This window comes from Euprymna scolopes, chromosome 38 (genome assembly GCF_053919585.1).
Source record: "Euprymna scolopes isolate OS-2025 chromosome 38, ASM5391958v1, whole genome shotgun sequence".
Taxonomy (NCBI): Eukaryota; Metazoa; Mollusca; class Cephalopoda; order Sepiida; family Sepiolidae; genus Euprymna; species Euprymna scolopes.
Window position 1 is genome coordinate 55,411,913 of NC_136519.1, and position 15,393 is coordinate 55,427,305.

The following is a 15,393-nucleotide window of genomic DNA, read 5'->3' on the forward strand; positions in this document are numbered from 1 at the left end:
GTAATGTAAAGATTCAGGACCACTTCCATTGTCTTCTCTGGAAAATTTTATGTATATGATATGAATTTCATCAAAATAGCGTATGTTTACATTTTTACAGATGTTATACCCTTTTAGACCCCTTAGAGAGGCACTTAAAGATTTAGAAACACTTCCATTGTCGTTCTCAATAAATTTTACATAAGAATACACTTTTAGATTATATGTAGATTCTCAAACCTTTCTTTTTATATGGAACATACAAAGATCACACACATATATTTAGTATATAGATTATTATTAATATTTAGTATGCTAATACTTGGATTTTTATTTTTTTTAAAAGTACTTTACAGTCTATATCTGTTGCATGATGTACCAAACATTGCACTCTTCAAAAAGTGCAAGAGTACAAACCCAAATACTAAAATTGCAAAGTTACAGCTGAATCATCATTTATTGCTATTTCATGCAGCCATATTCATTTTTATAGAAAACAGACAAGATAAAATTATTTATAAATGTTTTTATTTCTTTTTTTAGCTCTATAAAACATGTATTGCTCAACAAGGAACAGATTTTAGTTTGTACACATCACCCTCCATGCCAAACATTTCTCTCGGGAGACCTCCCACCTCCACTGTAAGTAAAGAAATGATTGTTTTTCTTCCGTACACCTATCTTTTATTTATTGCTACTTCATAATATTGGAACATCTGCATAAATGCAAGGTTTAAGTGAAATCACTAACTTTTTTAATTGTTTATAATAAAACCGCTTGAAGATATTGTGACTGAGTGAGCAACCGTAACATACACATAGAATTTCAAAAACAGTATATTTGGAGGTTTGAAAGATTATTATAAAAAATAATTAAAGCAAAAAGGACTTTGAATATAAACAAACAAGGAGACTGCAAATGTGTGCGGGTGTGACTCTACTTAGACAGGGAGGGAAAAAGGCAGAAAGTAAGGCAATGGCTGCATATCACACTTTCTGCTTCTCTCTGTCTTTCTTAATGTCACCAGGCAGATTAGAGAGAAAAGATGCAGTGTGTGTGCAAAAGAAAAGAACATATCCGTATAGAATTCAAGAATACATGCTCCGGCCCAAAACAAATCCTGTCCAGAATATGAATGTTAATTTGTGTCCAGTATTATCAGTTGTTACAATATCTGTGAAAGAAAACTATTTTTGTTTTCAGGGCAGCAGCAGTAACAGTAGTCCATCGTCAGGGATGACAGAAGCTGCCATGAATGCTGCCCGGTACAACCTGCCACTGGCCAGTCACATTTTACCAAACACTCTGCCATATTACCCCTCGCGCCAAGGTAAGTAATTTAAAAAATACTAACACTTTTTTCTTCGTACAATGTGTGATTGCGCATGCTGTATTCGGTTCCTCATCAGCCGCCAATCAGTAACAGTTTGCGTGGCTACAGCAGTAATATATAACAGTTTGCGTGGCTACAGCAGTAATATATAACAGTTTGCGTGGCTACAGCAGTAATATATAACAGTTTGCGTGGCTACAGCAGTAATATATAACAGTTTGTGTGGCTACAGCAGTAATATATAACAGTTTGCGTGGCTACAGCAGTAATATATAACAGTTTGCGTGGCTACAGCAGTAATATATAACAGTTTGCGTGGCTACAGCAGTAATATATAACAGTTTGCGTGGCTGCAGCAGTAATATATAACAGTTTGCGTGGCTGCAGCAGTAATATATAACAGTTTGCGTGGCTGCAGCAGTAATATATAACAGTTTGCGTGGCTGCAGCAGTAATATATAACAGTTTGCGTGGCTACAGCAGTAATATATAACAGTTTGTGTGGCTACAGCAGTAATATATAACAGTTTGCGTGGCTACAGCAGTAATATATAACAGTTTGCGTGGCTACAGCAGTAATATATAACAGTTTGCGTGGCTACAGCAGTAATATATAACAGTTTGCGTGGCTGCAGCAGTAATATATAACAGTTTGCGTGGCTGCAGCAGTAATATATAACAGTTTGCGTGGCTGCAGCAGTAATATATAACAGTTTGCGTGGCTGCAGCAGTAATATATAACAGTTTGCGTGGCTGCAGCAGTAATATATAACAGTTTGCGTGGCTGCAGCAGTAATATATAACAGTTTGCGTGGCTGCAGCAGTAATATATAACAGTTTGCGTGGCTGCAGCAGTAATATATAACAGTTTGCGTGGCTGCAGCAGTAATATATAACAGTTTGCGTGGCTGCAGCAGTAATATATAACAGTTTGCGTGGCTGCAGCAGTAATATATAACAGTTTGCGTGGCTGCAGCAGTAATATATACCATGGAAAATACATATTCAATAATTCATAATTATCAGTTCAGTAGTTTAAGATTTTACTACAGACATATTATTGATGCTTACACATGTGCATCGATGTATTAATATAGCTAAAAATTTGATATAAAGCAATTCTTTTTTTCTATTTGGGAGGGGGGAGGGTGTGTGATTTTAGATGAATGCATCGCCTAAATGATCGAGTTTCAAAAAATAATTGCCATTTCCAAGAATATATATTCTAAGATTTATAAAATCATCGGTCCATAAAAGAAATTGTTTAGTAAAAAGACTTTGTGCACAGTCTAAATGTTTACATTTATATAAAAAAATAAATAACCGATAATATTTTTTTAGTATATGTAGTATTATATGTGCGGTGGTTGTATTTGTGAGACGTGGATAATATAAAAGGCTTGAATGAAAATCCTCTGTATAAATTAACACTTAACATCTATTCTCCATTTACAAATGAAGAAATAATTCTAAAATGTCTAAACTAGGGGTGGGCAAACTACGACCCGCGGGCCGCAAGCGGCCCACCAAAGGAATTCATGCGGCCCTCCATGTATTGAATTGTGGTTTTCTCATAGCTGTGTGGACTGCCGGACACAAGTACGGGCAGATCCTTGCAAAAAATGAAAATTTGGAAATGAAAAATACCTTCGTTAACAATCTAACTAAATGTCTGAAGAAAGAAAAACAAATAAAGTAAAAGAAAACGAAGAAACCTTACGAATTACACATTAAAAAATCACTTTTATGGGGACTGGTAAGTTTACACTTGGTTCCCAGCTAGACTGCCAGAGCTTTATTGGACCCTTTTTGATTTGCCGTGCCTGAAACTTTTGCTTGGCCGAAAACGGGCAATAAATTATTTTGACATACTAAAAATATTGTCGGGACCATAAATCTGGCGGTTGTAGTCGGGGGGGGGGGGTCCAGCCGACCGACCGGTCAAGTCTTAGCAAACTCTCTCTCCCATCTCCGTTACTCCTAAAAGACACTAAAATTTTCATATGATATTTAGAATTTCCAAAGAAAGGACATCTTATAAATTCATTGCCAAGCATTTTAGTAAGTTAAAATATTGACTAATTATTTTGTTTACATCTGTAATTATGCTAATTTGTTACAAAAATTTAGTAAATTTAAATTCCCATTATGTAATTTCGTTAGTCAAACTTTTTAGAATATCAATAAGAGGGTTTTATGCAAATTCAAGCAAAATATTTTAAAAAAAAAAAAAAAAAAAAAAAAATGTAATCAATATTGACCCGTTTTGTCAAATATTTTGTTTAGTATTTACTTGTTCAAAATATCTTGATTGAAATAATATCTAAAATTTAAAATTTTACAGGACGCCTACATATATATATATATATATTAGTCAATTTTGTACATTTATTACTGATTAAAATAAATTAACTGATTTATAAAATATTTATTAAAAAAAAAAAACTTTTAATCTTGTTTTCCAGTTTTCTATAAATGATCAAAAATTAATTCAATATATGCAAAAAATTTATAATAAGTAACATTTTGTGGGTTTTTAAAAAAAAAGTGGAAAAATTTGTGAATACCAATTGAATCTTCGATTTGTTTCATGCGGTTTCTAATTTTTTTTATGTTTTCGATAACTATATTTTGAAGTACTCATTTTACTTTTTTTAATATTTTCGTAAATTGTATCAACATTATGGTAAATATGGATAAGCACGCTATGCTTTTCGGTTGTCACAAAAATGGAATAGAACTTTTAATTTCGTTCTGGTTTACTGATTTTTTGTTAAAAACTAAGAATGTGTGAAATAAGTCAATTTTAATAGAAAAAACAAATTAAGCGAAAAAATAATTTATCGAAAAAAAATATAAAAAAACAAATAATTTAAAATAAATTTATAAATTTTATCATTTCATGTTAATACCAATCAAAATGGCTTCATTTCCCGTTAATTTAACAAATATCAATGATTTAAAATAAATTTATAAATTCCATTTTCATGTTAATAACGATAAAAAAATATTATTCCCGTTAAAATTAAAAACAAATTTTATTTTTTCGTTTAAAAAATGGGGTTTGTATTACTTTACACAGATTCAAAAAAGTTGTCAAAAAAATAAATATATAACAAATAAATGTTATCAAAGGCAAGATTAGTTACTTTACCACCTAACTGCTTTTAGTGTTTTTATTTAATGTAACATGTTTATTCAGCTTGAAAAACATACAGTGTTTACCAATGTATTAGAAAATTAAAAATGGCGCCCGACTCTCTCTTTGACACTGTGGGTTTTTAACAGTATTTTGTTTAGTTTTTTATTTTTAACTTTTCCCAAACTTACTGTGTCAAAGAGAGAGTCGGGCGCCATTTTTAATTTTCCAATACATCGGTAAACACTGTTTTTCGAGCTGAATAAACATGTTACATTAAATAAAAACACTAAAAACATATCCAGTTTGGTAGACAAGTAACTTACCTTGCCTTTGATAACATTTATTTGTTATATATTTGTTTTTTGACAACTTTTCCAAATCTATGTGTATAGTAATACAAACCCAAAAAATGTTTGTTTCCTATATATATATAATTTGTTGTTTATAATTCTTGTTTCGTAAAATAAAATCACAGCAGTTGTTTATTCAAAACATTGTTTTTTAGTTATCTGTGAATAAATTCAAACATTGATTGATATTCATTTTCTTATTTTCGTACGATTTCTTGGTCGTGTGTTAAATTAGAAAATTATTTTTAGCACTGGAATGAAATTAGAAGTTCCGTAGGCACCTCCAAAATTCACCACAGAATTCCCCCCCCCCATATATGTTACACAATGTAACTTTATTATAAGTTAATATTATCAATATAACTTTTGTACCATTTAAAAGAAGGGCAAAATAAACTAGTAATATTTTAAAAAAAAAATTTTCATTGTACAAAAATAATGAAATTGTGAGACGAAAATCGTGTTTATATAATTGGCGCTTTAAAATAACGTCCCCCTGTAGTAAGCATTGAAAACATATCTGTTTAACAAATCTAGCAAAAATCAACTAATGGTCAGATTTTCGTGAAATTTTCAATGCTTATCCATTTTTGAATTGACAAAAACTTTGAAATTACAGAAGAATTGCTATCCATGGAGTCTCTCAATGACACAGCCGCTGGAAACGATTTATACAACAGTATCACTAGCAGTCTAATTATGTCTAGGTTAAGCCTGGATAAACTGGCAAGTATGTCAACTGAAGGCGCTCCTTCACTCAAAGGCAAACACTGTGGCCTTGTGACCTTGATGAATAAAAAAATCAAAGAAGATTGTCCATCGCACAGTGTGTTGTCTTTTTACTGCATCATACATCAAGAAAGCCTCTGTAAATCATCTTTTAAACTCTTATGGATCCAGTAGTGCGTGCAGTGAACTTAAGAGCACGGGGACTGAAACACAGGCAGTTCCAATGTTTCTTGTAAGATATCGAGGCAGATTTTACTGATGTGCTGTATCACAAATATCCGATGGTTAAGTGTGGGGAAAGTACTGAAGAGAATATGGGACGTTAAAGCAGAGGTTGTCATGTTTCTTAATATGAAAGAAATTCCTTGTGACTTTTTAAAAGAAATGGAATGTGACGAATGGGTTTGTGATTTTGCATTTGCTGTAGACATATTGGAAAAGCTGAGTGAGTTAAATACAAAACTACAAGGCAAAAGTGTATTTGCTCATGAATTGTATGTTGAAGTGAAAGCGTTTCAATGAAACTTAAACTTTTTGTCAAGCAGCTTAAAGAGCAAAATTTTGTTTATTTTCCTCTGTTGAAAACACGAGCTGTTACACAAGCATTATCAGACAAATACAGTTCCCACTTGATGGCTCTAAAAGAGGAATTTATCAGAAGATTTGTTGATTTCAAGGCAATTGAAGAACAGTTTGATTTGCTCAGCTCACCTTTTGCATGTGACGTTGAAACAGCTGCCGAAGAACTACAGGTAGATCTTATTGATTTGCAAACTGCAACTCTTTAAAAAAGGCTCTTTGAAAATAAATCACTAGTCGAATTTTATGCATCTCTGCACCCAGAAAAGTTTTAAAATCTGAAAAATCTTGCAAGGAAGATGTTTGTGTTATTTGCTTCAACTTACATATGTGAGCAGACTTTTTCCATATTGAAAATTAACAAGTAAAAGAACAGATCACTTCTGACAGACTTAAATCTTCAGTCAGTGTTAAGAATCAGTACAAGCAACTTGACACCTAATTTCAACAAACTGGTAAATGATTGCAGTCAGTTGCATTATTCTCACTGAGTCATTTTGATCCTTTTGTTGCTCAGTTGCTGAGCTATTTTGTTTTTCAAATAAATATATTTCATATGAAATTTCTGTTTTAAAATATCAATACAAATATGTTTTCCTTTTTAAATTGAGTTACTTCATTTTTAAGTAAATATGCTTCATGTGACGTTTCTTTTTTAATATAGAAATTCATTTTTGTCCTTTGAGTTAAAGATTTTATTCTAAAATATTAATTAATAAGATATTTTTTAATCTCCTTAAACAGAGTTACTTAAGAATTGCTTTTATTCTTCAAACAAGGTTATCTGTTTTTCAAATGTGTTTCATGTGAACCTCATACTTAAAAATACATATTAATAAAATTGTTTTTTAAAGTTTAAAGTTACTGTATCATTCAAATAAATGCGTTTTATGGAAATCTTCCAGAGTACTTTAAAATGCTAATAAATGAAAATTAGTTATATTTTTTCTCTGAAATCCTTTTTTGTCTATTTTAAATATCAATCATATTGGAAAATATACTATGCGGCCCAGTAAAATTTAGAATTTTTTAATGCGGCCCTTGCACTGAAAAGTTTGCCCACCCCTGGTCTAAACTGTCTTAACTTTGAGAAAGTCATGTGATACGTGTTCATCTAAGATGTCCACTGACTGTCTGGAATGTGTAAGGGACATAACTCTACTCTCTAAATATCTTTAAGGCAAGGGAGATAACCAACTTTTTTAATATAAATTTTATAGATGAAAAATCTGTTTCATCTTACATATATATATATATATATATATATATATATTTTTTTTTTTAGAACTTCATAAAGAAATGCTCAGGCTCGGGTATTAATATACGAGAAAAATTTCAATGAGGAATAAATATTTACATTATTTATTAAATGTTCAAACACGAGAATATAAGTTTGTTTTTTCTAATTTTTATTTCTTCGAGCATTTAATCACAAATTTAAAGTTTTCAATTTTATGCTAACTAGTAAGTTCTTTATTTTATTCTGATTGTTATTTCTTTTTGAAGAAAAAAGTATAAATTTTTTAAACTCCATGAATGCAGTTTTTTTTTTTTTTTTCACTCTTTCATTCTTTATTTACTTGCAGTAATTGATGGAGAATTCTCTCAAAATCAAGGAACTTACCTGTCTCCGGCACAAGTGAAATCATTTGAAGAAAATTGCACAGGAAAACTTCCCTCGCCGCTCGTTAGTCCCTACTCCATTCCAGGCTCTGTAAGCCCGGGTATAACTGATGCCCAGGCCGCACATGCCCGTTTGAGGTAATTATTACAATTTTCAAAATGGCTATCATACGTCTATTCTTGTTCTATTTGTCTGGTTTCTATATATTTAAAAAATTTAAAATTGCATATCATTCATCATATTCAATTTAATATCCATTTTACATGCTGCTATGAATTGGATCAAAGGGAAGATCTTCAATGAATATGTACTACCTGTGATCTACGGTAGTAAAACATGGACCCTGACAACTTGCCAAGGTGAAATTTTGACATTAGCATAAAGATGGAGCGGATAATGTTAGACATCACTCTACAAGGCAGAAAGACGAACATCTAGATCCACCAACAAACAAAAGTTATTGACATCAATACTGCCATCAAACCATCCAAACACAGATGGGCAGGGCACATAGCCAGACAACAGGACAACAGATGGTTTATCAGGACAACGGAATGGACACGTGAATATAAGAGGCCAAAGAAAAGAGCAAGAATGAGATGTAGAGACGACCTGGGTCCCACATGGCAGCGGATAGCTCGGGACAGTTAGATGGCTAAAGTCCAGGGAGAGGTTCCTCATTGAATGATAAAACCCTTATTGATGTTGTTGATGATGCATTGGATAATTTTGAAGAAATTGACTTCGAAACTAACCTATCTCTGGTCAGGTCTTTATTTATCCCTCTTTCTTTCAAGTCCAATTTTTTCACTTTCTTTCATGTTTTTCTTAGCCTTCTCCTGTGAACTGAACCTGCTGTTTCAACTGTTCTACATCTTCTAACCCAAAAACTCGCAACTCTTTTAACGTGACTATACCATAGAAGTCTACTCTTCTGTGCATACCTCGTTATACTGTGCTGATTTAATTTACCTTTGGGCTCATCAAAACTAAGCCTGTCTTTAAGACTTGCATTACACATCCATCATATCATTTCTCTCCATGCAACGCATGTCTTAACTTCATTGGCCGGATTTTAGCATCATTGCTCTCTGGTTATCTACTATTTGTTTCACTCTTCCATGCAATAATTTTGATTTAGGATCGCGTGTATGTTGACCTGGAACAAACGTTTATTAAGGGATAATGACACATTTTGTACGGTTCACATATTTATTTCCATTTCTGGAAAAGGAAAGTAGTGAACCATGGCTGTTAAAATACCCCTAACTTCCTGTTAGAGCTGGGAAAAGGGTATGCTTTCCTAACTCTGAGGCAAATTTACTTCAGGAAAAACGCAACAAGAAAGAGATAAAGGCAGCAGAAACAAATTCACATACCTTCCAGTTCGCATGTCATTTACTATGATTCAGTTGCATACAGTGGCAGGAGTAAAGATGGACAGCTTGCCCCCCCCCCACCATTGTAGTAAATGTTTGTTCTTTTATTAGTACAACCATTGTCACATTTTTGCTCTCTATTTGAAATAAAAACTCACCCAGAGGCAAAGAAGTTTTATATTTATCAGATGTTGTTGATTTGCAGGCACTTTTTTTTTTTTTTTTTTTTTTTACATATTTTACTAAGGAAATAAAAATAAAATCTGTTTTATTTTCAACAACAATTTTTTTCTAATATTATTTTCATTCTGTTTGTGTCACAGGCATCGTCCATTAGGCCGGACCCAATCTGCTCCTCTCCCTCTTCAGCACCCCTTATTGCAACAACAGCAACAGTCAATTTTCCTGCAACAGCAACAACAACAACAGCAGCAGCAGCAACAACCCCACCATCAGCAGCAGCAGCAACAACAGCAGCAGCAACAGCAGCAGCAGCAGCAACAAGAACAGAAAAAGATGTATTTAAAACAGGTGACCCCTTTGTTTTCTTTTGCTCTTTCAAAGCTGATCCCTTTCATGTTATATCTGATCATTCTTTATTGTTTAATATCGTTAGGTTAGTTTTAAGCAAAATCTAAACAATGTTTGTTATCGTACAAGATTCAATTTGTAATAATCGAATTATTTTCTCCGAATACGTATGTTTCATCGCATCTAATGGGAAAATTCCAAATTCCAAGCAAAATCTATAATTTCTAAGAATAATTCTTTCCAGTTTGCTCCTTAAATCTAGAATCCCTGGGAGAAGTAGAAGTTGTCAACAATGATATAACAGGACCCGTACCATGCTAGTGAACTTCTCGCATATCTTCATGTATCCTATGTCTTTATGAAACCACCCAGGCATAGAGTATTGTTATCACATCTTAAGTGAAGGATCAATTACTAGTCTCTTCCTCTTAGACATGGTAAAAAAGGCTCTAATCTAATTGGTGCCACACCGGTTACCAAGTCACAGGCCCACAATGTTACATTCCTGTGCTTGTTTTACAAGTACTTTAATGGAATATGTTCTGATGAATTGGCTGCACTGGTGTCCCCTCCATATAAATACCCTCTGACCAACCCGAGAATATGCTAAATTCCACCTCTTCACTGCTGAGGTCATCTAATGCTGAAGGAATTTCTACCTTAATAGTTTTTTTGGGTTTTTTTCTTCTCGCACTCCTACTCTTGGGGATCCTGGATATGACCTTAAACTATATCCAATGGTGAGGCCCCAGTTTGCGGGCTTTGGGAAATGTGGAGCCACCCTTTAATTGCCATTGCTCCCAGGTCTGCTCTGACCCGAAGTGATAGTACCTGTTAGGGTCCCAACTATGGGTTAAATAGAAATCAACTGGAAAAAAAACCCAAATATATTCTATTAAGAAAATTTTCTTCAAAATAACTGGATTTGGCATTAAATAACATGAAAAGGGTTGATATGCCATAAAATGAAAACAACCAACCAACCTACTCTTGGGATTCCATTTCTGCTCCCCATTTCCTCGACTTTACCCACATAGAGAAATTTAAATGCAATGTGAACAAACAACTCACTACATAACTTCCTATTAAAAATGGCCCTATAAATCTGTCCCCTATTTACAATAGTCTCCTATGTAGCAATGTGCCTCGTTTTGGATGAATTAAAGAAATGAAAAAATAAGTGCCTTAACTTCGCTGACTGTTGAAAAGTGCAATCATCAATAGTCCAATCAATACAAGTAATATAAACAATCAGCCCTCATCTAAAAAAAAAAATTCAGAATTTTTTTTTCATTGACTGGATTGACACACTTGTATATGTTTTAAGGTTCTTTGTTAACCAGAGCAACATAATTTCCCATTCTCATAGATGATCACCCGCAAAGCTGTAGTTCATTGCTGAAACATCAATTTATTGATGATTGCCACAGGAAGAACTACTTGTTAAGGATAGAGGGATGAACAGACTGACTTATAAAGATAATGACTAGGAACAATCTAAAAAGGATCCTCTTACTCGTCTGTTCCCAGAGCAATGTGTTTACACAAAAGTATATCAGCTACCAAATCACAGGAAAGCAACAGCAGAGCAATTAGTATTTCGATGACTATTATTGCAATCTAGTCAGCCAGGAATTATCAAAATTCACTCCTAAATCTCATGTTTTGTTCAAAACAGGGATCACCTTGAGGAAGAATGTAGCTCTTCACTATATATAACACAATTATATACAAAATATATTTTTAAAAAACTCGCTGTTTAATGTTTTAATTCTATATAATTATCACTATTAAATTTGTTGTTCAAATTTTATCATTGTTCGGCTGCAAACTTAAAGACTGCCAACTCTCACCACCTTCTTTAATATTATGTTGAAAATCTGTTTCAATCATTTTCACTGAAATGTGAAAGCATTATCTGACTGTTCATCTACCCATAAATGGACTTTAAAACTTTTATATTCTAATGATTATTGTTTATTTCTATAATATACATGCTATCACAAAATGTATATAACATATGGTTAACTCTGTCCTGTTATATGTTCTGTTGTATTTTTCCATCATTTCTCAGCATAGCTTCTCTGAAAAGTCCCTTGCAATAAATTTCAGTTTACACAAGATAACGAGTTACAAGAATTAGCACCACTTCCATCTTCAACTTCATAACAGTGATGAAAAAATTTACAAATGTGCATTTTCTGTATAGATGAATGTTTTTATGAAGCCTGTATTAACAAATTTAAGATTCCTTTGTATATCAGTCCTGAATTGTGGTTGAGGATTTTCCTTTATAATCATGAGTGATGGGCAATAGCTTATTTTATGGGACTTTTCCTGTTAGTGTCAATTCTGATAGTCATTGTCATTTTGTCTTTGGAGAGCTTCAGTCCTTGTATTAAATTCAGTCAGTAAACTGGAAAGTTTCTAGAAATTATGACAGAATAAGATCATTCTGATGATTTTTATTTTTTCTCTAGAAATGATGAAACATTGCTACCCCAAGACAATTTCTTTTAATAATAATTGATTGTGTATCTTTTCCTGCATTTGTATTTTTCTATAACATTTACTAATTAAAACTTAGGAAGAAAATTCTAGAAATTCTTTCTGAGCAGTGAATTAACATCTGGCTGCTATGATAGCCTATACCACTGGCTCCCAATTGTTTTTCAATAATGACTCTATTTTGATCTCATCATACTTTATATGTCTGAAAACAAATTTTTTATCTTAAACAAAAATTTTTTAAACTGTAAAGATTTAAGAAAAATTAAAATAAAACCATTATTTTATTTTAGATTGGGGGGTGGATAAACAAAAACTCTTAAACTTGAAAGAATAAGGACAGTTTTGATGTTTTTAACAAATATGTACAGCAGCTGACTGCTGGAGACATCTGGTACAAAGACATTAATGGAAGTGGTAATAAGAAAGGGAAATAACTGATGTATACTTTAATCTTAAGCGATATATTTTTACCCATTTTTACCTTAGAGTTATATATCCTTGTAAGAATAGATGAAGAATTATACGATAATATAATTATCTTTAAGGCTTCTATCAATGTGAATTAAAAAATGTTTTTAATTAAAATAATTATTCAAAATAAAGAAAAAGTGTTTATTTTTGTGCAGTTATGTGGCTCACATTTTTTCTGACATCATTACTTGCTGAGGTCAGTCAAAACTACAGAATCTTCAGAGTTCAATAAAAATTGAGATAATGAACACATTGCACAGTTGAAGTGAATCAAACAACTTTTGTAGTTTAGCGAATCAGTCAAAACTTTCACTTGAGATAATTATTAAAGAGAGTTGAAAATGCAGACTCAACAGAATCACAAATGGGGCACCAAGAAGTATCGCCACATAATCCTTGGCAAATTTGCTTCGCCTGTAATCTTCAGCATATAGAAACATCTTAAATTTATGTTTCCTTTGAATACCCAGCATGCTGGACCAACTACATAAGGCATAAAAATATTTCTGAACACATGAGTTAGAACTACTGTCAGAAAAAGAGCAATATTTCTATTTCTTTCCTATTATTCAGTATTGTTATATTTCATGTAGGCTGGAAAATAGAACATTGACTATCTGGTGGATTCAATTGAAACTTGACCTTTCTCCAAAACCTCTCATGCTGAGTGGTAAAAAAAGGCGTTTCCTAAGTGAGAAAACTTTATCGAAGTGAGGGTATCATAATAGACATATTTTTCTTTTCTGAAGCAGAAAAAAACGTTTTTTTCTTTTAAATGTTTCTCGTTCACACATTCACATGTCTTTATCTTTTCTACATTCTAATGCTGTCAACTTAACACAATCTGCACATATATTTATTCATACATGTACCAATCAATTTTCTATGTACATTCATACAACTATAATATCAGATTTTAGGGAGAAGAGAAGGGAGAAGATTACTCATAAGCATCTAAATTTTTAGCAGTTAAAAAGTTGATGTTGAAGTAAACATTTTTTTTTCCTGTTGAAGAAAAAAACAACTTGCTATTGACATCATGAATTAACTAGCAGCAGTGTCAGCTCTAACCCAAGCTCTGCTAGCAACTGATAGGCTTGCCCTGCATCTATAACATGGGACTCCCACTAGAAAATTAATTTATTAGCTTTTTTAATCACCAAAAATCAAAGAATTATCCAGTGTTATGAAATTTTCAACATTCATATATATATATTATCAAAATTAGTTAAAAATTAATTACACAACATAGTATTTTGAAATATTTAAATATGTCACTGAGACAAAAGGCGTGTTAATTTGCATCACTTTTTTTTTTTTTTTACAGAATTAATGTTTGGTGCTATTCATTTGTAATTTTATTATGCTATTTTGTTTATATATGCAGTAGTTTTGTCGATATTAACAGTAGTTAAAGTGATTTAATTTTTTAAAAGTATAAATTATTAATCTTTTCTTAAAATCTTTGTTGATCCCTTTTCAGGGAGGTAAATTAAACTAACTAGAAAGAAAGAATTTAGACATAAGCAGGAATTTGGAGAGGCTGGCTGACTGCTTGCGTGTGTGCTCTCTCTCTCTCTCTCTCTCTCTCTCTCTCTCTCTCTCTCTCTCTCTCCAATTAGTGACACCACATTTTCTTTTTTTTTATTGTTTTAAAATTCCATGAAAAAGTTGTAATTTTAAAAAAAAAAAGTCTTCACCCCCTCCCTCCCTCCCACACACACACACACACACACACACACACACACACACACACACACACACACACACACACACACACACTAGCTTAGTCAGATTAATTTTTCTTTTCATTTCTTCATCTTATTTAAAAATTGAATGGGCTTGTATCAAAATTACTAAAATGTTATCTATTTATATGAATTAATATTAATTATTAATATTAAGTATCTGTGTCTTTTTTACAATGAACTTATGAATGAAATATTTATTATTGAAGTTTTTGGTTTCAAGAAGCAAACTTTACTAAGCACTAGTAAACAGGCAAACCCGCAAAAACCAACCAGTAGCAGACTACCACATATTCTCCCACACATAAATATATATATATATATATATATATATATATATATATATATTTACAAAAAACAAGGAAAAAAGATTAAATCACGTTTTGTATTTTTTTTTTTTTTTTTTTCAAATGTTACAAATTGTTTCAAAACAATTTGTAACATGCGAAAAAAAATGCAAAACATGTCATCTTTTTTCCTTGTTTTGGTTTTGTAAAAATATATGAATGCTTGATCACCGAAATGTTAATCATGTAGCTTAATATTTGAGCTTAATTTTTATTGATATATATACATTGCCACTGGCTAATAGATCTTAATATATTAAACCTTTGGGAAAAATTTTCTAATTTTTAAAATATATATATGATTGCTACATCTTTCCAGATGATCGCCGTCATATTGTTCTCTCCATCTCATCGTCCATGCCATCTTAGATGATTCTGCAATCCCGCTGCAGATTTGCACATCTTGAAGCAGATGTGACTTATGAATTGAGCAATTTCCACTGAGTTACTTCCTCTGGGGGCTAAAGGGTATTCCTATGAACAATCATATGTCCTCTCAAACCAGCGGTAGATTTGCAAACGTTGCTGTATATTAAACAGATCATTTGATTCAGACTAATAGGTAAAAACTTGACCTGAACAGGAGTTTTGTATGACTTAAGGTGGGTAATGTAGCCAGCTTTTGACAGAAGCACTCATTCACAAGTGTCATATTTCCAGCTGTGTGTG

The 15,393-nt window shown here is 32.3% G+C and overlaps 1 protein-coding gene across 9 annotated transcripts in view; it reads left to right on the forward strand.

Moving 5' to 3' along the window:
* The window catches only part of LOC145263152 (histone deacetylase 5-like), a 506,934-nt gene that overhangs the window by 376,259 nt on the left and 115,282 nt on the right, over positions 1-15,393 (forward strand). For all 9 annotated transcript variants that reach the window (XM_080120140.1, XM_080120145.1, XM_080120142.1 and 6 more), the window contains 4 exons: positions 523-621; positions 1,184-1,310; positions 7,700-7,874; positions 9,440-9,647. In XM_080120140.1, coding sequence (XP_079976266.1) covers positions 523-621; positions 1,184-1,310; positions 7,700-7,874; positions 9,440-9,647 — 609 coding nt within the window. The remainder of the gene's footprint in view (positions 1-522; positions 622-1,183; positions 1,311-7,699; positions 7,875-9,439; positions 9,648-15,393) is intronic.